Source organism: Aulonocara stuartgranti (assembly GCF_965226115.1).
Source record: "Aulonocara stuartgranti genome assembly, chromosome: 5".
Lineage (NCBI taxonomy): Eukaryota > Metazoa > Chordata > Actinopteri > Cichliformes > Cichlidae > Aulonocara > Aulonocara stuartgranti.
The window spans coordinates 19,043,521-19,069,909 of record NC_138943.1 but is presented as its reverse complement, the minus strand read 5'-3'; the positions used below and the strand labels follow the sequence as shown (position 1 = coordinate 19,069,909).

Below are 26,389 nucleotides of genomic sequence, written 5' to 3'. Positions count from 1 at the left end.
CAGGGTATTTCCCTCTTACAGCCTCTTCAATACTAACATGGTTATCAAACAAAGTAAGAAATGGCATTGTCTCAGTTTAATCACCCAACAAGGCTTACAATTCTCAGATGGCACTTATTTGTGTGGGTGGATCTTTACAATGGTGTGTTGGGGTTAAGCTCTTTACTCAAAGGGACCACCAAACTCCCTCAAAATGGATTAGTACTATTCCCAACTAGCTCCCTCTACGACCTACCCCAACCCCAAATCCCCATTCAACCCCTTAACATGCACACAGAAACACACTCATCTCTGTGTTTCTTTTTTTTCCTCCGTATCAGCTCCTTTAAGTACTCTCTTATTATGTGCGGAGGTTTTAAAATGCTAGTCCTTCTGTTGTGGCTAAATAAATACAACACAGACTAAATCAAGAGTGCTGAGTACCCATGTTGCAATGTCAACTGCAAGGTATTCAACCAGAAGCAATTGCCAGTTCAATCAATGTGTCAACAGCAAGCAGTTCCCAACTCCTTCGTGTAGACACGAGGAAGAGGAATGCAAAAGGAACAAGGAGATCATTGAAACGCAAAGAGTAGGAGTGTGCGTGCAAAGATCCATCACGAAGTGGAAAATAAGACAAGAGAACAAAACAACCAGAGCATCACAATGAAGAATGACGTGTCAGCAGGACAATTTTACTGTATGAATATGGCAAATCTACCCTAATCTGCATATAGTCACGTATGAGAAAGGGATGAAATATTCAAAGGTATCATAAGGTACAAGCAAGCATTGAGGTGTTTCATAATATATATGTACTTTTGGCATAAGGGCCATTTTAAGCTGAGGAGAACAGATGAATATGGTTTGCTCCGTATTTTTATGTTGTAATTTTCAACAGCCAGCTCACAAATTGAGAAATTAAAACTGTAAATTCAGACCTCGCTGCATGTAGCTGTAATCCCCATTATCGTGTTTCAGTGGCTGTGATTAAGTCATATTCACTCCTACTAGAAACGTGCAGGCGTGAATGACATGTGCAAGATTCATGTGGACCTGAAAATTGTAATTCTTCCTCCAGAACCTATCTGCACTGGGTTATTCTAGGCACGCAGCACTTGCAGTATAAAGGAATATGAGAATATTAAAAGGCAGCGAGCAGCTGATCGAGGCCGGGTGGGTGTCTGAATCTGTGATGGCGTACCATCATCACTTTGGAAGCAGCCAGGCTCAGCATGGCAGGCTTGGATGCCTGATGCCACCAGCCATCTGGCTTTGGATGAGACTCCTAAGGGAGACACAGGCTGGTGCCAACCTTCAGAAAACACTTCCAACATGTTTGAGAATAAGAATGGTGTGTTCAGCTACACTGCCGCTCTGTATGAAAGCAGCAACTGTGTTCCTGCAGTCCGGTGACACATTCGCAAATACTACATGTTCTACATATGTTCACTGTATGCAGGATGTGTACTCAAGGACACCGGGCTCCTGTGGTGAAAAGCCAGAAAAGAAGACCAATGATTTGTATAACTCATATGAATTTCATTCATGCATAGCTCGCAACACAAATCGAATCAAGTCTTTTTTATTAAACACATGTAAAATGCAGGTGTCTCACCAATTTCAGCTCATGACTCATGTACAGCCTAACTGGATCTTTAGTGAACCACAACAGTGCACAAATAAAAATAAAATACTTCCACACTACATTCTTGAGACATCTACTATAACATCTACTGATCTACTGTCATTACATGTGCATTAAAACCATTTCTAATGATTACAATTTACACTGCTTGGGCTGCTGGTGGGCCAGATCCACTCCTCCGGTGGACTGGATGTGGCCCACAGTTCATATGTCTGACAGCCCTGTTTTAACAGCTAAAACTGCTTCTGCAAATTCACTTCATGTGTGAGCAGCATAGTTTATTGTATCCTCTGTGGAAGGTGCATAAAAGGCGCCAATTTACCATACAGGTTTTTCATTTAACAGACTGCCTTTTCCTCTTTACTGCCTTGCTACAGCTGTGCATATTAAAGAATGAGACTGTAACAGTGTATACTATAACTGGTAAATATCATATGTTGATGTCAAAAAGTTGATTATTAAATTCTGACTTTATTTCAGCTTTTTATTACGCTAACCGCCGTGAACTGAAACCAGATCCAAAATAGACCACAGCTGAACTTTACTTTAGTGACACATGACCAGGATGTGCTTAGATTAAACACAAGTCTGTCTGATCTACCTCGATACTCTAGAAAATTAGAGCATTAACCAGCAGCCGAAAAGCCACATTCCCATAAAAGAAGGAACAACTCTTTCATAGAGGCCTGAATATTTGTGTCTAAATGTCCAAATACGTATCCAGAAACAATAACTAGTTTCAGGACACCTGCGTTTATGCGTTCTTGTCTCTCAGACACAAATACGCACACATGCACACATGCATCAACACACACTGACCCTATGTGACATGTGGAATCAAACACAGCTCTCTCACTGCTGCACACTGCATGAACTATTTATAATGTTCTCCTTCACTGAATTATTGATGAGCTATGTTTTCTGTTTCTCTACACTTTTCTGCAGTTCTGTGAGAAATTTGCTCCTTTTTCACTAAATATCCACTCTGGGCCTCTTTCACATTATAAACAATGGGGACAATTTTAAGCAAACAGGGTCGGTTGAGAACATCTAACCAACCATGGGGACGGGGAAAAATAGGCATATGGAGTAAAAACACAATGAAATCATGTTTTGTTTTGTTTTTTTAAAGTAATGTTAAAGTGAGAATGCTGGGAAGTCAGAGGTAATTTCTTATGTCAGTCACACCTCTACCTGTATTTCGAGTCATGAAAGATCTAAAGTATGACATCCACTCTGCCGTGTCTGCCTCACTAGCAGACTGTGATACCAGGAGGAGAGACAGAAGCACAGAGTTATTCAGGAGTAAAGACTGAAATCCAGTGTACTGTGAAACAGATTGAGCAGCAGACACTCCAGTGAAAATATTCTATGTTCTATTTACAGCCAAACTCTGGGGAGATGACAATGACACGGGGGTTTGTTTAAATCTCCTTCAGAAGCAATAAAGGGGGAGGAAACCTCCCAAAACAAGGACATCTTATTTACTCAGAGCCACACATGACTTTCAACACTAATTGATGTGAAATATTCCGCAATGTAACAAACAGTTGGCTTCCTCACGCTAATTATCACTGATTCTCACTTTCCTCCTCCTCCTCAATCTTTCACCTCTTTCCTTCCTCTCCTCCTCCTCCTCCTCCATTCTTCAACACGTTCTCGCATAGACACTGGCAATCTTCGTCTCATCCCAGATTAAAAAGGGGCTCGCTATTTTTTTATATAATGCAGCTCAGCCTAATTCGCTCTGGATGAATTATGCATTGTGTCACTAATAATGTGACGGAAAATATTTTTTTCTTCTTGAATGCTTCAAGCGTTTTCTGATTTCCACAGGCTAGAATTTTTTTTTCTCCTTGCGAGAGAATATGCATTCGATAAATGTAACAATCTGTTACCGGAGATGGTTTGGCATGACGTAGGCAAGCGGCTGAAACAAATAATTCAACAGTTTTATAGGTCCAGTGAATTTAGGTAAATTTTCTCTCTGCGTTTCCTCTGTTTGCCAATTTCTAGACACTAGTTTTCTCTACATGTGTCCCGCTTTCAGTTAATGTAATTATCTTCTGAGCTGTCAACACTGTAGGAACTGTTTATTCTAAGTTCTCTGTACAACTGTAGCAGGAAAAACAGACATCTTCAGATAATTGTATCAGTAAAAACCAAACTGCTTCTCTAAAAAATATCATGCAATTAAATAACAATATAAAAAAAAAACAAAAGCAGAAAAGAAATATAAATCTGGTAATGATGTTTTTTTTAACATACACCAACAGGCTATTTTGTTACAATGGCTGAACAATGTTTTACAATCAGACTTTCCTAAATTCTGTGTGGCATGGATTCAACAAGATAATGGAAACATTGCTTAGAAACTTTGGTCCATGTTGACTTTAGCCATCACAGTTGCTGCAAATTCATCCTGAGTCACGGATACAGTACAAAGCAAGATGGAGCCATGCTTTCATGTTGTTTATGCCAGCGGTCTCCAACCTTTTTTGCGCCACGGACCGGTTTATGTCGAACAATATTTTCACGGACCGGCCTTTAAGGTGTCACGGATAAATACAACAAAACAAAACCAGTACTGGTACCAAAAAAAAGACGATTTAGTCATAACACACAAGAAAAGACCAAGGGAAACCAAGTTAACGATAAAAACGATAAATGCTAAAAACCGCTAAAAACCCTGAACCCACACCTGAGCCTCAACTCTCGCGGCCCGGTACCAATTGACTCACAGACCGGTACCGGTCCGTGGCCCGGGGGTTGGGGACCGCTGGTTTATGCAAATTTCTCACTCTATAGCCAAATGTTAAAGCAGAAGTCAAGGCACATAAGACCAGACAACCTTTTTCCAATCTTCTATTGTCCAGTGTTGGTGAGGCTGTGTGAACTGTAACTACAATTTCCTGTTCTTAGCTGACAGGAGTGACAGCCAGTGTGGTCTTCTTCTGCTGCTTCAAAGTTTGTGTTGTGTGCTCTTCTGCATACCTTTATTGTAACAAGTGATTATTTAAGTTACTGGTTTCAGGTCAATCTCTATAAACCCTTGAGTTTGTTGTTTAGGAACATTCCAGCAGTTCAACACTTTCTGAAACATTCAGACCAGCCTGTCAGGCAACAACCACAATGCCACCTTAAAAGTCATTTAAATCAGCTTCCTTTCCCATTTTTCTTAACTTCTGCAGGTCATCTTGACAATATCTACAAGCCTAAGTATATTGAGCTGCTGCCATGTGATTAGCGGATTAGATATTTGCAATAACAAGCAGTCCTAAGCACAAACACCTGTGCCTAATGAAAAACTAGTATAACATAAATAACAGCAAACACTATACACAATAAACTATTCATCATTTAGTATTTCTTGTTTAGCCAAAACCTGATAAAGCTGATTTCTTTAAACTCAAACACAAATCAGCACATGGATAAAATCATAGTGTCACTGTATGCATAAAAAGTGCATCACATCATTGACTAACTTGCTCAAAATTATTATAGCTAATGAGCAACACTGTCATGACATTGAAAAACTGTGTGGGAAGAGGATATCCAGATCTATCCAACAACCAGCATGTCAAACAGACAATAAATCTAGCATATGACAGCTTCTTCAATGAGTCTGTTGGACTCATGCACATAGGGAAGGCAACCTTCTTTAGTTTTGTTACCACTGCTTAGTTTAAACATCTCCATAATGCTGACAATTCTCCTCCATGGCCTACGTTCTATATCAACATGGCTCAAACTTCGTGTTGTGCAAAAGTGGTATTTGATGCATCGTATCAAAAGTTTTACAATTACAACAGTACAGCATCCCTAACCCCAACAGCTTTGTTACCACATCCTTGAAAAGAAGAAAGAATGGTTACAACATTGCCGGCGCAAAGAAACACTAAAGTTTGGAGAGATTAAGAGAGGATGAGAAGGAGGATATCTGTGCCAAACAAGCTGTGGAAATCAAGCTGAGGAACCAAGATTCAAAGTACAAAGCCTCACACCATGTCCAAATGGTTCTCACCCACTCTGGAGCGACCCACCTGCCAGCTCACGAGGAATGACAACAAAACCTGTTCACAGATTTGGAAAGAATCCTGGATTGAGATGCAGGCTTAAGCCTGCAGAGCAGAAACACAACACACCTATTAACTGAGTTCCTCCTAAAAGAAGAGCAACAGCAGTCTGAAAGTTTTTGCAGACTCTGAGCATCTCAGCATCCAAGCATGTAAGGGATGGCTGACAAACAAATTATCTCTCTGTTTCCATAGCAATCTATGAATGGGCTGTGCTACTGCCTGTGACAACCCGATGCCTGTGAAGACAAGACTCGCCCATAAAACGCTAGCGCTCTGCAGCAAGCCTGTTATTACTGCTATCATTCAATTGGACTTGATTTGCATAATTAAACTCTGTTATTGCCTGGCTCTGAATGCTATTGTCAGGTCCTGTTCTTACCAACCAGACTCCCAGCGTGACACAGGACAAGGGGGCACTTAAAGAAGAAATATACCCTCAGGTGACCCTGAGATATGACTAACCAATACTAAGATTATCCATTAAATTGAATTTAATAAGCCTCTGTTTCCTGTAGATAGGTCATTTATTTCTGCGCTTCTCCAGGGTAGTCACTGATGAGGTGAGTCACAGCTTGGACTTCACTCTGCTAACCACATGAAAGGCCCTGACGGAGCTGAATGAAGCAGGTCCCGACTGTGAAATAGAGAAAGGCAGGAGAAAAAGGAGAAGCTCACAGGCTTATGTAAAATATTGTTTGTGCAAGCTGTGAAGGCTCCAAATATCAATGAAGAAATGTTATCAAGTTAGCTATTTATCATTTAGTTATCATTTGTAATAATGCCTTCATAGCTCTGTGTTAAAGAATGAGAGTGAGAAAGAGTGGGTCATTCTTAAAAAAAAAAATACCAAGGAACAAGAGAATCAGAGTCACGGTGATTCTCAAGGATAGAATAAATGCAGCAATTGCTGTCTATTTGACAATCCCTGGAGCCACATGCTGGATTCGTACAAGCAGTCATCCTCAGTGAAATGAAGTTGTTCACACCAAGAACACACCAAGATGACCTGGCAGCATCAAGTTGATAACAACCATTGTAGCGAGTATGCAACAATTCAGCGTTTTTCACAAAAACATGCCATTTTGTGTTGGAAATCAGAATCTTACCTCGACTATGTGTGGAGTGGGATTGAATCCACACATGTTGCACACTTGAGAGCGGCACTGTGTGCAGGTGTTGTAGTTGGGTTGTTCTGCTGTGTTGCCTATGTTGAGATTTGTTTTACAAAGGGGACAAGAGGCTTTGGCCTCTTGTCCCCTTTGCTGTTGCTGCTGCTGAGAAGGGGGCCGAGGCCCTTGTTGTGCAGACTGAGGTCCTGAGGGTTTACCTGCCCCAACTCCTGGACCAGGAGGTCCTCCTGGTTTGGGGGCTGGTTTAGGGGGCTGCTGTTGGGGTTGAGTAGTCTCTGATATCAGAGTGCTTGCTTGGTTGAGAAGAGACGCACCAAAGCCAAACAACTTCCCGAAGGTTTGCTCTGGAGGTGGGGGCTGTCGTGAAGGGGAGCTTCCTGCACTGCGCGTCTGGTCCTGGCGTGGGTGCTGGGGTTGGTGGGCGGGTGAACTACGGGATAAATCAGGCTGGGATGGGGCCTTGGCCATCCCAGGGAGAGGGACTGCCCCTGGAGGCAGCCTTGCTTGCTGCTGACCTGCGCCAGCTGGACCAGTCTGTTTGGTAGGGCCAGGCACTGGATGGGCCTGCAATGGAGGCTGCGTCTGAGGAGGTGTATGTGTCTGAGGTGTGGGCTGAGCTGAAGCGTTAGGTTTAGGTTCTGGATTGGTTGCATGAGAAGGAGAGTGAATCTGTTGCTGACTCTTGGAACGTGGTGTGGTCATATCCATCCCCAGTGCTCTCTGCATTTGACAGTTTAGACATAACCACTCTTGGACCTGAAAAAGAAAGAAAAACAAGGCAATGGCAATAAGCTACAGTATCTTGTTTTCACAATGGGGTACACTGGATACAAAAATAGAAATTCATTGAATAATCAGTTTCCTGCAACTGCTGAAAGAAGGTTGCATTTTTATCTTGCTGGCTACTGAGTGATTTTACCATGGTGCCACAAACTGATAGCAAGGAAAAGTCTTGCAGGCAGCCTGAAAAGTCCCGGTGATAATCAAGCCTCTTTCTCCATTCCTCCTCTACTTCACTATGTCAACATGCTCTCCTAGTAGCAAGCCTGACACCCCTGAAAAAAGAATGAAAGAATAAGCAGCTACCTCACAGACCAACATTACCATTTACTCACTAGATTCTCTACTGCGAACTTTAAAGCCACATAAAAAGTGATTCACTCATCACACATCACTCCGTGGCTGACAGGTTGCTGCTAGTGGGCATTCTGGCTTTCAGTTGTTTTGGTAATTCTCTAATCTACTTACCACCCCCTCATGTGTCAATCAGCAGTATCATTCGCTCCTATTGGTAGTCACTTTAATTTCTCACCCCAAAGTTATGAAAAGTTAAAACTGGAACCAGCCTATTTTATTTTGCCTGTTGCTGCAACAATCAGTGCTCTGCCACTCGCTTTCAGCATGGAAGCTTCTTAACTCTGTTTCCCCCACAAAGGCAAACACATGAATGTGCTGTTTTTGACTGCAAAAGCAGACACAACTAAGTCTTCATGTAAGCAAGTGAAAAGCTGAAAATCCACTGCATTCATTTATGACCGTAATGTCAAGTCAACAATAGAAACAGCATCACTGGTAGCATCTTGTCTGATTTAGGCTTTCACTGGGAATCTTTCGAGTGCCTACGATATAACTTGTAGAAGTGGCCGATGTCGTTGGTATGATTTTTATGTGTGTGTGTGTGGCTCGTGTTTCATACATATTGCTGGCTGACAGAAACCAATAAAATGCTGGGACTTTTTCCCACCTGTGTCCCCACTCTTTATCGTGGTTGATTCAACTTTTTCCACTTTTTTGTAAAGTCCCTCACATCCATTCCGATAGTTTCAACACTCTCTCCAGGAATTTGCCAACTTATGTGTGTCCTTATATTGATGTTATTCCTTATACTGAGATGATGGTTGTTTTTCTCTCACTGATATATTTAAAAACTGCTGTGAAAAAGTAGTCGAAAGTGAGCAGGATGAATCCAGGTGTGCCAACCTGACGTGTATTTACATTTTTAGGGAGACGCACATCAAGCAACCGCCTGTGTTAAGGTGCATGGTTCAGAGGGGTTTGCACAGAGGCAGTAGGTTACATTGTAGATTTCCCACTGAAGTATAAAACACTAGCAGTGTGACAAACATTACCATTAGCTTTTTTATAAAATGACCACCAGAAACTATAAAAGCAAGGACTGGGTGTGAGTAACTGTGTTTTCATGTCATCCACAGTGATTTAGTGAACCATAAACGCCACTAGTCCAATTTCTCTTCCCTCTCTAAAGATATCCAAGTAAAATGAACTAAAAACTGAAGAATGCTTGTATGGGTGTGAATGTGAATGAGTGTGTTGATCTGTTTATGTGACAGACTGGGCGCAGTCCTTTATCCAGTGCGTGCTGGGGCAGCCTCCAGCCTGCTCTGAATGGGAAATATTGTGTGTGGAAAATGATTCAACCGCAAAATAATTGTGAATGGTGTAAAATATCTCATTGAGGAAGGATTTGAGTATCCCCATGCCTCCGCATAGGCATTTATTGCTACCCATCACTTACCCATAAACAAAATGTGTGTGAAATAAATCTGACAAATGAGATGAACTCTGAAAATCCTCAGTAAATCACTGCTGCCCCTGATTTTATAATCTTCCCTTCCTCTGTCTTTTCTGGGAGTCTCTTTCCTTTTTGCTTTCTCATGATTTCATATTTGCATTACATAACGTGGAGAGCTCCTCATTAAATTCATTCCTCCAATCTCCTTGTGTTTCTCCTGTTGATCTCTTTGCCTCTTGTTTTCATTTCTTGTTCACTTACTGCTTCATACACACACACACACACACAAAAAGGTGAAAGCCAGAAAGAGGCGCTAGTGATGCCACATGGCCATAGACTGTAATTGGCATCCTGGTGCTCTGACAGCTGCCACACTATTGTAACTGTCTTGGATTCGTGGTCATTGCATAATACCTTAATGAATTATAAATGAAGGCAGCAAAAGGTTGTAGGTTTGGGTTATCGCTTGGAGGTCTGGGCCTCAAAGAACAAGCTGGGAAGGCTGGACTGGGTTTTTTTTTTCCTTAGAGCTTAGGGTCAAAATTGCCTTTCAGTCTGTGAATCTGGATTTCATAAAGATTTTAGTTCAACTTTCCCTGAGAATTATTTGCACTCTAAGAATTTCTAAAAAAAAGTCTAATGCTAAAAAAAAGGGCAGTCTGAAAATGCTTTTAACTAACAGTCTGTCAGCGGAGATGTTCCTGCTCCATTATTCCATAATTTACAATACACTCAGCACTACATGTGGCAGAGTACACATCACAGCTGAGCAGACTTCAGTGTGGATTCAAGCGGAGTTGTCACATTAACCCTCTAAAGCTTGAAACATGAAATAATTTCCAGAAAACATTTTTTTTTTGAGTATGGAGTGTTTATTGAACCTTCTGACAAGTAAAGAAAATAAATAAATATCCATCTGCACACATAAGTTTTCATTTTAATGGCATTTCTTTCCCAATTTATTGCTTTAACATGTGCTGTGCAATTTATTTACGTTTTCAGGTGAAAGAAAATCCCACTGAGGATGATGATGAAGTCTCAAAAACTTGTGTATCAAATATCATACACTAGAAAGGGGTATACTGATAAAATATTTATAAACAATGACTCTACAAGTTTAGTTTTTAATAAAACTCTGCATAAGCTGATATCAGCATATGATAAATGCAGTAAATGCAAAGATTTCATACTATTTTATGCATCTCTTGTATTTATTAATGCATTTCTAAAGCCGTCTGGTATCTGACAACATGTATTAAATCAAGATTAAGCAAAATTGTATCATACTACTAGATAAACAGGAGGAAGAAAGACATAATTTAGTCACTTCACAGTTTAACTATGAGTCACTGGACCTTAACTGTAGTATTGCCCCTCATATTGTAAAGCAGTGACTCACTATTATGCTGGGATTTCTGGTTGAAGAAGAAGCTCTCTAACTTAAACCCACTCATAACATCGAGTTTTGTTGAAGCCTGATCGGACTGCACTCATTTCATTGCACTTCATTATTCAGTTATAGTTATTCACTATTTGAACTGCTGCAAAAAATGAGATATGGGTAGTGATATGACTCACATCTCTCAACGCTGCACTTTTTTCTGCCTCCAGTGGTCAGAATTCTAGTTTAGATGATGTAGAATTGAGTTTGTCATATTCAGCACACATTGATCTCACCATTAGGTATGATTACAGGTGCAATACAGCACCTACAGTAACTATCCTGATCTGGGCAGAAGTACAGTAGTGCTGAGCTAGACAGCATTTTCTGTAGCTGTAGCACTTGCTAACAGGCAGCTGCTTCCTCTGGGTGGAGAAAAAAAAACAACCAATCGGGGAGATCATGTGTGTTAGACACTTCCTCCGGCTGAGCTGGCTGGTTGCCTGCAGGCTCTATGCAGTGAGTGCATACGGCATAAATGCCATAAAATCCTATCCTGATCCAACTCTTCTACAGTCTAGTTTTTTATCTGCCTTTCTGGATCAAATTCTGATTATGCAAAGAGAAGCTTTCAGGCTGTGTTAAAAGTGAAGGAAATTAAAAATCTATTCATCAGTTCACAGATGAAACACTCATCAGAAAACTACCACACATATTATGACAAGCACGACTCTGAGATTGCTAACATGATTTTACAGCACTGCTTTAGTCATCGGGAAGAACTTTAACTCTTCTTCGAATCCCTGCTGCTGCTTTCTGACCACACCTGTCTGTTCTTGTAAGAGGCATGGGCTTGAAATTTTCAACCAGATGGGGCAGTAATAGACTACATTTCCCTCTGCTTAACAGTCATTTTTTAATAACAAGATAATGCAGTTTTTAATTATATATTATCTTATTCTTATTGCAACAAAATCTTTAATGAATCTATTGCAATAGCTCAAAATTTGACTGTTGACTGCTTTTAAATGTTTAGCAACCTCTTCACCTGCTTCACAGTATTTCTTTATCTCTTAAGTCAGTCATTCGATCAGTCAGTCATTCAGTAAGTCCGTGTAGACAGAGTAAGTCACAAGCTCAGCAGCACCTTAGCCTACTGCCTGGCTCACTGCCAGTTCCTGGTATAAGGAGCGATCAGGCCGTGGTTTTCACTGTCAATCAGGGAAACTGAGAAGCCGGGTGCAGAGGTGACTCCTGGGGACAGTGAAAAAAGCCAACACAGCGCCATCTAACACTGCACACTTTATCTAATCAGAGACTCGTGTAGAAACTCCTATTTCTATGACAATTATTGTCATTGACATTTTTTTTCAGACACACTGTTAGGATAATCATATAAAGCTCACCAAGGGGGAAAAACACTCTGGAAAAAACAAAGAAAGCAGCTGCGCGAAGGGCAAGCAGCTATTTATCAATTTCTTCATGTCTCTGCTTGCCTCATCTCTCCATCTCATTCCTTTCTGCGTCCCCGTTGTTATGAGGCAATCATGTGGATCTTTATGAAATCTGATCTGTATCAGCAAAAAAAACACACACACACACACACACACACACACACACACACACACACACACACACACAAGCACACTGCACACTGTGTCTCCTCCCCTGCCTCTCTATCAGTTCTCTTTTGCAGTCCTCCATCTTTTTCTCCTGCACTCATCTTCATTTCTCCTTGTTATCTGCATCTCTCACATCCCATCACTCCATCTAATTTTCTTCTTCCAGCTCCATCATCATCTGTGTGTTTATGACGACTCTCTTCAGAGCCAGAAATTCATACACAGCTAGTTTCAAATGAGGGTAAATTTCAGAAAGCTAACTGCCACACTGCCAGGTAAATGTTTGTACCAAAATAGTCGCGTAACAAAGAACTATGCTGAGAGTGTCTACCTCTCATTTACGAGTGCGTGCTTCTGTCTTCTGCTGTCTTGGAGTCTGACACATATACAGACGTTAGAAGATGTAACACTGCATACATCACACAGGTGCACAAAGTTTCCCTGTTTTTCTTCTTCGTGCGTTCGTTGACAGGTGTGAGACATCATGCCGTCCATCATTCCCCGGGAAAGCTGGATAACGAACGCGCTGAGACACATCCAAACTTCAGCTGACAAAGATGCAGATGAAGAAAGCAGCTTTGTCTTAGAGATCACAATGCAGTATCACCATGCGGTATGTACAGCAGCTGAGCACTGCAGTTTGGGGATCGGGACACTTGGAATGCAGTGGTTTATCAATTCCTTGCAAATTGGGCCAAAGACATTGAAATTCCTCCCTATGCCTCGCTCCCCCTTTCTCTCTTTCTCTCTGTCAATTTGTCTCCCAGCCTCTGCTAAACTCAAACACAAGCAGCTCTACAAACAACTACACGAGAACAGTCTCAATAAAACACATCTGTTTTACTCCTGAATGTTACCAAGCAGGGAAACAAAGCTAATGAAAATCCTGAGTCATTGTTGGGGAATCGCTGTTAAATTTCTTTTCATGCATACTATTCAACTTCTCTCACCAGGTATACTGGTGCAGTGTTGGGAATGGCAGGGAGTCATGGTATTAATAAGTATGCGGGAAAGTAGTGCAGAGTGCATAACATTAAATCGTGATCTACAGTAGAGGAAATCGGCATGATATGATGAACGCTTGTGCACTGCAATGCAATACCGTTCCCTTGCAAAGGATTTGTTGCTACCTTTATGAAACTTTTAATAGTCAGTTCCTTTGAGATTTTGCCACAGAGAGCTCTAGACTCCACTCTGCTATACCGTTTGAGTCTACAGTACATCATGTGTCATTATTGTCACTTGAGAGTATTACTGAAAAGCCAAGAGCATTTCGATTTCAAATGTTTCTGTCTGGATGTTTCACACACAGCCAGAAAATTAGCAAGATTTGCTGCGAGGGAAAAGTTTCTGTGGTCTGATAGGCCATGCAACAAATGTGCAATAACAGTGCAAAGTACAATCCTGTTTGATGACAGATTAAATAATCAGTAGAAGGCCTAAAAGAAGTCATTGTTTGCAACACGGAGTCAAAGAATTATACCAAACTGCTGAAAGTGATCTTTCTGCGTGTCCAGTTCTAACAAGGGCACTATTAGGAAAACTGACTAAAGATTCCTGTGCAATTTTTCCATACAGAAAAGACTACTGTAAGATGGACTTTAACTGCAGTAGGTTATGGTGTAATAATTAAAACAGTGTCCCAGATTTAGTGTCTGGCAGTTCTTGTTGCAAAATATTTTGGTATATGCAAAATGCAGCATGAAGTGTCTCGGCTGGATTCCTGACCTAGTTCCCACTGTTTGTCCACTTTAAACCAGTCTATGATTACATCCAAAAGCACAGTGTGGAAAAACAGCCACCCAAACCCTGACATAAGTTTCACAGAATAATTATTTCGTTATTTGAACATACGTGTTCACTAAGGAGCTTTTTGTCTCACTTTCTTATGAAATGATTTACAGTAAATAGGATAAGAGGTTTGCAAAGGAAGGACAATTACTTGAAACACTGTATGTTATACTGTTTATTTTTGTTAAAATTATCTATTTAAAATCATCAGCGCAACATTGAGATGTCCAAATATAACTGTTTGGAAAGACTTACATTATCAAACCTTCTGATCGGTGTTCTCTATATAATGGTGTATGTTTGTCGTGTATGTGCAGTTAGGATCACACGTTTTTGGACAATGACACATTGTTTTGTAATTTAGCCTGTGCACACTGCCACAGTGGATTTAAAATCAGACAATACAAATGTGACTGAAGTGCAGACTTAAAGTTTTAATTCAAGGGGTTTAACATTTTCAGACGCTCAAAAGTAACTGGACAAACAAACATAGCAACCAAATGCTGTTTCGTCCCTTGAGACACTCTGCTAGGCCTTAATTGAATTGAGATCAGGTGACTGACTTGAATATCCCATTTCTTTTTCTTAAGAAACGCTTGGGTTTCTTTTGCGGTATGCTTTGGGTCACTATCCATTTGCACTGTAAAGCGCCGTCCAATCAGTTTTGCAGCATTTGGTTTAATCTGAGCAGAGAGTATAGCTCTGTACACTTCAGAGTTCTTCTATCAGCAGTTATATCATCAATAAATACTAGTGCCCTGGTTCCACTGGCAGCCATCCCCACATCATAACATTGCATCATTTTCTTTTCCCATCATTCTGGTACAAGTTAACCTGTGCAAATAATTTTTTCCCCAAACAAAGCAGACACTTTTATATGTTTAAAGTCTAATTTGGCCTTCTTGTTATCAAATAGCTGGTTGTAACCACTGATTTGGCCATTTGTTGTAAAACCCTCTGTATTTGCACTCATGAGGGTGCCTCTTGACTGTAAACTTTGGCAATAATACCCCAACTTCTTCAAGAGTGTTCTTGACTTGTTGTTTTTCTTAACCAGAGGAAGAATTCTGCAATCATCCACTTTAGTTTAGTGGCTGTCAATATATAGAGTGGCCTTTCAGGTGTTTTGGTGTTGCCAAGTTGCCCAGTGCATTCAGTCTTTGTAAGAATGTATTGTACACTCCAAGAAGGTCCTGGGTTTGAATCCACTATCTCGCAGGGGACCTTCTGTGTGTCTGCATGTTCTCCCCATCATGTTTGTGTGGGTTCTCACCACATACTTCCCATGATGCACTGAGGGTTACTGTTTCACTCACGTTTTTTACTCACTATGTGTTTATAGTTTACTCTGCATTTAATCATTAGTTATTATTAATCTCTGGCTCTCTTCCATAGTGTGTCTTAATCTCGTCTTCATCTCCTCACATCAAATAATTGAGGAGATGGCCGCCCCTCCCTGAGCCTAGTCCTGCTGGAGGTTTCTTCCTGGTAAAATTGAGTTTTTCCTTTCCAGTGTCGCCAAAGTGCTTGCTCAAAGGGTGCCTTTATTTTACAAGATTAAGTGTCTTGAAGCAATTGTTGTTGTGATTTGGTGCTATATAACTAAAATTTTATTAAATTAAAAATAGCCTATAGGTCCAAATATGAGTGTGAACGGTTGTCTGTCTCTGTGTGTTAGCCCTGTGACACGCCTGGTAACCTGTCCAGGGTATGTCCTTTGGTAGCCTATGGTAGGTAGGGTAGGCTCCAGCTCCCACCCACAACCCCAAAATGGATAAGCAGATGGACACTCCCGAACTACCAAATCTCTCTCACAGGTTTATTTCAGATTGTCAGCCTCCTTCACTTGCATCAACATCTCTGTTTAGAGAGCTCCAGTGAACATCTAAAAAGTGCAAGTTCAAAACTTGAAAACAACCACACATCGAACAGTCAATACAATACTTTTGTTAAAAACCTAGAATTAAGGCTATAGAATTATATTCAAATATTGAATATTTGATTTAAGAAACACTGCGGTTGTATGCAGAGGAAAAACTACAAAATTTGTGTCATTGTCCAAAAACCTAAATAGTCGACTGTGCATATCATACTGGCTAAATGGTTATTTGAATATTGTGTAAGTGTATGTATTGTATCATGTAGTTTAGGGTGTGACCAAAAGACATGCACTCAATGTTTTTGTTGAAAAACCTGGAAAAACATTTGTTGACTAGTAGGTAGACTCAGAAATAAATTCATTTCAGAACATGTTTTGGTTTTTGGGGGGGTTTTTTTGCTCTGATGTTATTTAGCATCGTCAAACGGAAGAAAATGAATCTCTCATCAAAAGAGAGCAAGACACACAAAGATCAACAGCTTCATGGAAAGAATAATTTAGAAGGATCGAGAGAAAAAAGATCACATTCACTAAAATTAAGTGAATCTTGAAGAGATTCCCCTAAATGGTATTTTCATACATGATTTATCTCCTACTCTAAATCTAACCAAATGACATCTTGATTTCCTACATTAAATTCTTCACAGCTCACCCATGTCAGACAGAAGCAATGCTGTCTTTCACTAAAATGAAACTTTAATAGTGATTCATGAAACATTCTCATTGTGTTACACTTTGCCAGATCTGAATGTCACTGAATCTCTTGTGCCACATCATCCAGAGTTAGAGGGGGATTAGAAAAGTCTAACGCTAAATATCTGAATTAATTTGAGGGGATTAGGAACCATCCTCTGCCTCCTCTGGGGTATAATGGACTTATCCTTCACTGATATGACCATATCACTGTATTTACATTTATATAACTAATACATTACCCACTCAAAATGTGGCCGTTTCGAAAGGCCAACTGCAGCTTGCAGCTTGAGTGAGTGATGAATTCTTTTGTTGACCGAGGAATGAGGCTTGTCAGCAAACACACTGCTGATTCAGGTAGCGTCTAATTATTTATATTGATATTTGACAAAATCTAGATTGTATTTAATGTGTAGGCTAACTTTGCTTTGCAGTTTTCTCTATATTTGCATGTAAATGTGTGTGTATGTGTACTGTGATTATAAACAAAGGCCCTAAATAAGCCAGTGGAACAGAGTTAGCACAGACACACATATAACATTACTGTTTTATCAAAAGGACACAAATAAGCACAGAATTAAACAAAAAACACCCCAAGTGAGCTTGTGAAGCAGAACTGCCAAATTAGGCAGGCGCTGCAGAATAATCAGCTAAAAATATACTTTGAGAACCATGAATGCCCACTAATAATGTCCCTGAAAACATACAGCAACATACAGAGAAAACTATTTTTTCTGCAATGCACCAACATATCAGCCAATCCGATTGCCTGTGTCAGCCTTGCTGACTGTTTATTGGGCAAATAGAATAACATCTGCTAATGGCAAATGTCATCTCACTAAACACTAAGTGCTAATGTGATGAAAATCTGAAAGACCTTAAAACTTTCAAACAGATCGCTTGTGTTTGTGTCATTCCACAAACAAACATGCACTATATCGACTCAAGTACTACGTCTTACACCCATGCCCAGAAGCTGCCGGCGCAGTTTTTGTGCTGATGTTAATGCCAGAGGAAGTTATTGAGTCAGCAGAGTGTTGGTGACTTTTACGCACTATGAGCCTCAACACTCAGCAACCCCGTTCTCTAAACACTTGGGCTGAGTTGCTGTGGTTCCTGAACGCTTCCACTATGCAATAACACCACTCACAGTTGGTTATGAAATATCTAGGAGGTAAAAAAAAAAATCATCATGAAGTGATTTGTTTCAACGGTGGCATCATATTACAGTATCATGCTCAAATACATCGAGCTCTCTAGAATGACCCATTGTTTCCCAAATGTTTGTAAAGAAAGACTTCATGGCCCGTTGTTTGCTTTTACACACCCATGGCAATGGCACAGTAAACAGCTGAATTCAAAGATTAAGGGGTGTGACCCAATATTTTTGTCCAAATAGTGCAAGGCCTCAGCTATGGGAAAAATTAAGAATTTTACTCTGCATCTCCACAATTTCTAGCAACAAAAAATGAAAACTATAATAATATTCAACAGTACACATCCTTTCTTCTCCAGCAGTTCTTTCAGTTTGATTCCTTGTTGTTTTCTATGAGATCTTATTAGTCCTCTTTTGTGAAGTGCTTTATATTCTGTGTTTCTGTTACTCACTTCCTGTTTTACTTTGGTAGTCATTTGTCTCTTGTGCCTTTTATTTACTTCCTTGTGTTGTTTTAATCAGTTTCAGCTGTGTCTCGTCACCCTCCCGTGTCCACTTTCCTCGATTACCTGGCCTCAGTTCTTTGTAGCATCATACTGTGTACCTGCCGTGAGTGCGAGAGAGACAGTACACCTGTGTGTTTGTGTTACTCCGACTAAATATATAATCCTCTTGTTTTTGTTACGTGTGTGGGTGTGTGAGGCACCTGTGTTATTCTTTTGGATTTTGGACCATATTTGCCTGTTTCTGGATTCATCATCAGTTTGTTCAGGAGTCTGCATTCAAGCTGCTCTACACCATATGACAAATTCACCTTCCGAACAGGAAGCAGACTGGTTGAACTCTATTTAAGAAATATAAACAGTCACACATATGCAGATAGACTCCTTCTTTTATTCCTTTTAGCTCAGCAAAAAACTCAAGTGGCCCTCAGTTTGAAGAACACAGCGCACTTTCTAAAAGTTAAGAAGTAATCACAAGTTTAAGGTCAAACTGGGATCAATACCATACCTGAAACACTCACAACCCACAAAGCTGCCTTCGAGCACGCTTGAAAATTACAGAATGTTTACTTATGACACTATGGACAGCTTGCTCTCCCCGGTTGGTGTCGCTTGAGAAAATTGATTTTCAGCCTTGGGATTAGAACTTTAGAGCATTAAAGTCGATTTAAACAGTCCTATGTCTGACTGAGAAATGTAGTGTTTAACTGTAAGCTTGTGTACAAAAGACGTCCAGCTGTGCACCCAGTATATGTTTTCCTGATCAGTTTGTGGTCTCAGTTTCTAGTTTCAAGGGTAATTGAATTTATGCCTTTTAGAGGGATGTTTTTGTTTTTTTCGTTTGTCAGACATATGACTATCCAAAGAGTATGTAGTGAGCCTCAGTTTTTTAGTCAGCCCTGTGCCTCACTCATTGTGTCCAGTTTCAAAACCAAGATGGCAAAAATTCTCCGTTTGAAGCTAGAAAGTGGGCCTTCACTAACTAACAATGACAATAGCGCGGTAATCTAATCTGTGGTTTTCAGTACACAGTGTCTACGAGGCCAGTCTGCTGTTTGGTGCCTAACAGATGTACAGTGGGTTTCTCTCTTTCTTTTTATACTGAACGTCTGCCTGTTTCATCTGATTACTGAAGCTTTTTGTCTGATCTTGATTGGAAACATTTTATTGTAGAGTCCAAATCGATATTACTGCTTTTGGTTTGGTTGCTAAATCTATCTACTGCAACTGTAAACTGTGGCCACCTACCTGCTATATTTTAAACTCGAATGAGGAGATAGAGTGCTTCTGTGTGGGAGCATTTGTTAAAACTGCTCTTTCAGCTTGTGGGATTGTTGATAAAAAAAGAAAGAAAGAGAAGAACCTCCAAGGCATTTCTGAAACAAAGACTTTAAAGAGTCATTGTTTCATGACTTGTTTGAAGAATGTTTCAGCTCCATGTCAGGGGTGTGTCTTCATCACCAAACTGTATGAAGAAAAAATTTCGTTTTCAAAAGCATCTTAGCATTGTTTTCTGATTTGTTTCTCCATTTTGTTGTTGTTGGGGTATTTTTTTCTCCCTACGCTGAATTTATGCAGAGATAGATAGTGTCAGTACGAACACTCTGGCTATTACGGTTAATTTATGATGATGCTTTTTTTTCTCCTCCCGTTCTGTCTCCTCCTGCTACGGCACAGCTTTTTCAACCAGCTCTGTCTCTCTCTCTCTTCCTCTCCCTCCTTCTTTCAGCTGTGGCTTCTCAGGACCGGGCCACCGTTGCAGACAGAAGGAGGGTAGGGTCTATAAATAGAAATTGGACCAATTATGAAGCAGATGTTCCCCTGTATGGTGGTGGGAGAACACTGTCAGGGGAGAATGTCTGTGGTATTCTCAGTATCGCTCTCACTGCTCTTGTTCTTTGTTGTTCTAAGGCTGCCTTTAGACCGTCTCATTTCTTGCCTTTCTGGCTTTCTCGTTTTCTCATTTCGGTGCTACCTACGTCACGTCACATGTAAGTCTTAGTTCACATGCACGATAGCTGGCATGTCTGAATTCGTAGCTATCATGTCTAAATAAAACTTGTCTTCTCAGCTTGACTGACAGCCACGTAACAGATGTGGTCTGTGAGATCCATTTGTCGCTCGCTGTTTACATCCAAATTGCATTACCATCAAGAGGTAGTTTAACACAGCTCTGACGTGCATTGCAACAATTATCTTCACCCCTCAAAGAGTGAAGAGAGATTCTCTTTACAAGATAATGTGGCTTCTTAAAAGAAAATCCAGGCTAGCCCCGCTATTTGAGTCTGTGCTCAAAAATCCAAACATGAAATCATCCACAGCTATCAGGACTTTAATCGGCACTGCCATCTTTCTGTGATTTAATGGGAAATCCTCTTCAATGACAGATTTTTGCTCATATTATCCTGATAATCTGGGGGACTTCAGTGGGTCTCTGTAAACTATTTGCAGACACACATCTCTTGCACAAGAAGTGGTCCTAATAGTGTGTTGTCATCACAGGTCTAATCCTGAAACTACAACGAATGAGAAAATTCTTCAGGTAATTTTTCACACAAAACACCAAATGTTCAAATGAAAACAAGATTATAATCTCAGAAAATCCCAAAACCTTGTTATTATACAGGACAGGATATATGTTTATATACAAATATTTTACTATTAAGAATCAAGAGAATCCCTGTGTGGATTTTGACACAGCCTTGCTATGGCTATCCTTTCTCTGGGCCAGTTCCCATCACTGTAATCGTAATTCCTGTCATCGTCATCTTCTGCATTATCATCACCTTGGTTGTCATCAGTTTCCCTGATGAGTGATAAGGCTGTTTTAGATATGCTGTAGTGAGGCTGAAGCCAAATCCATCCTAAGTAGGTTAAGGGGGTAAATCTTCAGGTCTCCAGAGGCTGGACATTTTCCCTCCCTGTTTCTCTCTCTCTGTCAGGATCTGACAAGCACACCAAGCCTGAGCTGAAAAGCACCCACCTCCGCTGTTCTCTTTACTGCCATGCTCTCCTTCACTCCCTGCCATGATCTATTCTTTACTGTCTGTTTCCACTTTGGTCCATGCTTTTTTCTTTCTCATCTTTCCATTTCCCACTGCTTTCTTCTTCCAACGTTTGCAGTCTCCTCTCTTATGTACCCGATGCATACATGTCATCAAGCTTACACACACCCATTGGGCAGTACATTTACATGCACGCATTTATCGTTCAAAAAACCTAAACATTATATTCTGCATCCTAATATTTACTCAGCCTACGGTCGCTCTGATAGCCTGTAGGCCAGCGTAACTGACATTGCTTCTTGGCTTCAATTTGCAACATGACTCAGTGAAGTTGATTTGAAACTTTGTGACAGATGACACAGCCACACTTGACTCACAGTTACAGTGAAGCATGGCCTAATTCAAATTAGGCAAGTGATTTATTTTCAGATGAAGGCAATAGGCTTTCTTAGCTACCTGTTAACAGCGATGAGTGTTTAGACGCATATGAATGATTGCGAATGATGGGGTAATGTGTTGTGCTCCTTTTTTGGGATGATATAAGAATCTGTTCAGATTTTTCAGAAGAGGCTCTGGGCATGATTAGGATGTGCTTGTCAGAAAGGATGGATGTATAATATACAGGCACAATATACTTCACATAAGTGTTATGTAAAGATAGATTAGCTGAATAAACAACAGAGTTTGCTCTAGAGGTAAGAGCCTCTGATTTATTATGGCTAGTAGGGGGTGAGTAATATATTACTATGCACCTTGGAAAAGTGCATGCAACCAGGTCTTTGCAGATGAAAGATTATAAGCCAACCAAACTATTAAATACTCCACCTATCAAGAGAAATCATGGCTGGAGCAGAAGTTCACAGCTCTCAAACAACATGCATCTAATTCACATCTTGACTCCCATTCATTTGGTGCAATTCAACCCATGAGTCAGTCAGAGCCAACTTGATAACAATTGTCATCAACAGCATTACTCATAAATGTCAATGAGAAATAACATTCAAAAGACAAATTAAACCAAATTGTAGCACCTGAATCACCCACTTCAAAAAAAAATGCATACACCACTATGACGTTACAAAGGGTGTAGAGGAAAAGACTGGCAGTGCAGCAGCCAGAGACCATGGCGACAGCTGGTGAAATAGCTGTTGGAAAGTGAGCAGGTACTGAGTTCAATTACTGATAACCCGTAGGAGCAAAGGACACCAATGACTGACCTCCACTACAGCAACAAGTGAGTCAGTTTGTACACTCACCAGCCACTTTGTTAGGTACACCTGTTCATCATAAAGAGTCAATCACATGGCAGCAACCAATCATGTTTAGGCATGTAGTCAAGACGACCTGCTGAAGTTGAAACTGTTGTTGTCTGATGGATGGGCTGGTCTGGTATGTGAGTGTTTTGGAAACTGGTGATCTCCTGTCAAACAACCATCTCTAGGGTTTACAGAAAATGGTCCAAAAAAGCAAAGGTGGCTGGTTGATGCCATAGGTCAGAGGAGGATGGAAGGAAGGAAACACTAATTCAAACAACAACTCATTACAACCAAGTGCAGTAGATCATCTCTGAACCCACAACATGTTGAACCTTGAACACTTCATGCCACAAAGCTCAACTCATCTCAAACTGCTTTCATGAATATGAAAATGATTTCACTGTACTCAAATCTGCAGCACCTGTGTGATGCTATCATGTGGAACAAAATCTCTGAGGGATGTTTCCATCATCTTGTTGAATCTATGCTATAAAGTGTTAAGACAGGCCTGAAGGCAAAAGAGGATCCAACGTGGTACTAGCAAGGTGTACCTCCTAACGTCCCAGGTAAGTTTATACTGACAGGACTTTAGACGTGCAGTACACATATTTGACTGATGATGAAAATAATACAATCATGTGACAACAAACAAAACCTGATGGTGTTTAGACTTGGTCCTATTTTAAAGCAGATCAAAATTACAAGGAAAATCTTGTGCTCAGTTTGTCAACATTAGAGAGTAACCCTCTTCCTTTTATTCTCTTTAGCTCTGAGGCAGTCTGCAATGCTGTATGCATGAATTCATTCCAAATATGTTTGTGCAGTCGATTACACGGTTGCATTTTTTAACCTTTTTAGCAGTATTTGAGATGTTTTTGTTTCCGTGCGAATGCACCATGGCAGATGCTCACTACGTTTGTAACTCCCTCACTGACAGTAACCGGGAATCAGATGAATTCACCTTTACTATGTGGCACTGGTCTGCTGTAGTGAAAGATAAAAGAGAACAATCCTTGAAAATAAAAACATCTTGGTGAAGCAGATCCACCTACCTCTGTTAGGTCAGGGTTTGGGTTGAAGCCACACTGGTTGCACACCATGGAGCGGCACTGCGTGCAGGTGTTGATGTTCGGCTTGTCATCCCCAGTGCCCATCAAGTCGGTGGTTTTGCAGACGGGGCACAGTTTGCTGCTGGGCATGGGTGCTATTTGAGGCACAGAGTAAGGGGAGGTGGGGACACTGCCTCGGTCTGGGGACGCAGAAGGGGACCTCCCAGTTCTGCTACTACCGACGTCCACCTGCAGACTCTTCCTGGCCACATGGCCCTGGCCTTGCTCTCCATGAGGCGCAGCATGCTGTGGGGTGTCATGGGAAGCCAACCTGTCACCTGTCCCATGACCGATCTGGCCGCCTGCTTTAGGTCCTGAGTCTGATGGAGGTGGCCTGACAGAGAGGTAAAGAGAACACAAAACAAGGTGTACATTAGATCTGTGTCCTAAGCTAGGAGTATAACCAGTTTAACAAAGAGACTATTGTTTACTGAGAGCCAACTGAGCATGGAAATATTTCTATTCGTCTAGGGATAGGAAAGGCTTTAGCTCTGAAAAAACTCAAGAAGCTTCTCAGCTATTCTCTCAATTACCCTTTGCAAGGTCAAGACTGAGTTTTACACACTTTATGTACATTTTACACTTTTAAAGTCATACGTTTTAAAAATCCTTTTCAGGTTCGCTTGCTGGAAATGGCTTTATGATCACTATATCAGACTGCACTGAAGCACACATATCCACTGTGTCTGTGACAAATAAAGTCTTTGAGTCCAGTTAACACGCTTATTCTTATAAGCACACATTTGCAAACACCCAGTCCATGCTATTTTTTACTCATGAATGCAAGGCCATCTATTGCATAAACGAGAACACCGAAATAAAAACTCATTACACTCTCTGCTGGAAGTAACTACACGGGGTTACGAGCTTTTTGGTTTTTTTCTTTTGTTAACATGCAGAAACTTTAAGAAAATAACCACAGCAGCCTTTTGGAGTGATTGAAAGTACTGAAAGAAGAATAGTGAACATCATTAAGAGAAACGTGGTGTTTCCGGGTTTAGACTTAGGAAAACAAAGGAACCTAACTTTGTTTTTCTGACCTTTTCTTTTATAATAAATTAGTATATATTTTAAATGCATTGCATTTGACTTTTTCTTAAGTGGGCTTTTATAGCTGTAACAGCTACTGAATATAAATAAGCAGCAGTGCTTCTTCATAAAGGATGCATTTTGGAGTCCTTCAGCTCTGAGATGCATTAGGCGCACATATCATTAAAAGATTGTATTGTGGTTCATGATGTGATAGCAGACCACTCAAAACAGAGGCCAGGAGTAAATCAAATGCTGCCTATTTTATAGTGCCTCTTTCTGTAAAGTGCTTGTCTTTAAAGCTGGTCTGTTCTCGCCTCAGCATTCTGTTTGGGGTGGCACAAAGGTGGCGTATCAGGACTGTAAACTTTGGGTTTTCTTGCACACCCTGGCCTTCAAGCACTGGTGCCAACAGTTAAATAGGAACGGAGGATTTCCACTGTCATAACAACTTAGACCTTGTTTAGTCATGGCCGTCATCTTCAAAGACAGTCGAAGCAGCAGCCCTGGATCCACAGTGAGGGAAGTGTGGCGATAATGGGGAGAATAAAGGAATTAAAATAGAGCATGTTAGCAATTGTGACTCATTGGCAAACACTTGAGTTGCCACAAAACTCTAACCTTGTTCAACTCTCTACAGGAGCTCTGTGTTTACTGCAGTGAGCCCATCGGGAAAATCTTTACTTTTCATCTATCGACTGTGAACTTGAAATTCACACAGTTGCTGACAGTCTATGGCGGACCATCACTTTCAGTCCTTCTGAGGCTACACTCATTCCTTCTCAGACATGGGATATGTAACATTGCTGGCTTCATGAATATTTAAAATGTAGGCATTCGGTGATTCATATGGGTCAGTTTTATGTTAATAATCCTCAGGGAACATTGACAGAGCAGTTACCAGTTTCACACAATATTATATAGTATGAGCAAGATCTGACACTAAGTAACATATAATGAATTATTTTAACTTTTCTTTGATTAGCAGCTGTAATGCGATAGTTGTTTTGATCACTACAGGAGCCACATTGTGTATGTGGTTATGGGAATAGATCCATACAAACTTGTACATATACAAATGTAGCTTATAAACTACAGTTCACCTGCCTGAAGTGAAGTACATAATGTAATTTGCAGTGAGATCCTGATCAATCCTGTCTCAATGTCAGGGATAATCTCACATAACTAATTAATGAAGTACTGCTGTTGTGCTGTGTGCACAAATGCATGAAACTCTCTCACTCTGAATAAACACAGTACAGTGTTGTGTGCGCCAATCCAATAATGGATTTGACTCCATGCATTCAGACGCGCTATGTTGAAAAGGATACTTAATGTTATCAGGTGTGACTCGGCGTGATTGCCGCCACTGCTGCTGATTTTACGAAGGTAAGCATTCAGACATGAAACCCTCAGATAAATGAACATTTTTTAGTAGCTGATGCGTCTTACCGTTGATCCACTGTGCAGTCTACATTTAAGTCTATGTCAAGGTGTTTTCAGAAAATAATTGCAATTTAAAACACCGAGGCACTAAGTGGAGTCTCTTGTGGTTTATGTAAAGCCTCAGGCACCATGGCTTAATGAGAGTCAAAA

At 40.6% G+C, this 26,389-nt stretch overlaps 1 protein-coding gene across 5 annotated transcripts in view; it reads right to left on the bottom strand.

Moving 5' to 3' along the window:
* The window catches only part of bsnb (bassoon (presynaptic cytomatrix protein) b), a 79,449-nt gene that overhangs the window by 46,196 nt on the left and 6,864 nt on the right, over positions 1 to 26,389 (bottom strand). For all 5 annotated transcript variants that reach the window (XM_082533394.1, XM_082533396.1, XM_082533395.1 and 2 more), the window contains exons 2-3: positions 23,708 to 24,098; positions 6,813 to 7,592 (exon numbers count right to left, since the gene is read on the bottom strand). In XM_082533394.1, coding sequence (XP_082389520.1) covers positions 6,813 to 7,592; positions 23,708 to 24,098 — 1,171 coding nt within the window. The remainder of the gene's footprint in view (positions 1 to 6,812; positions 7,593 to 23,707; positions 24,099 to 26,389) is intronic.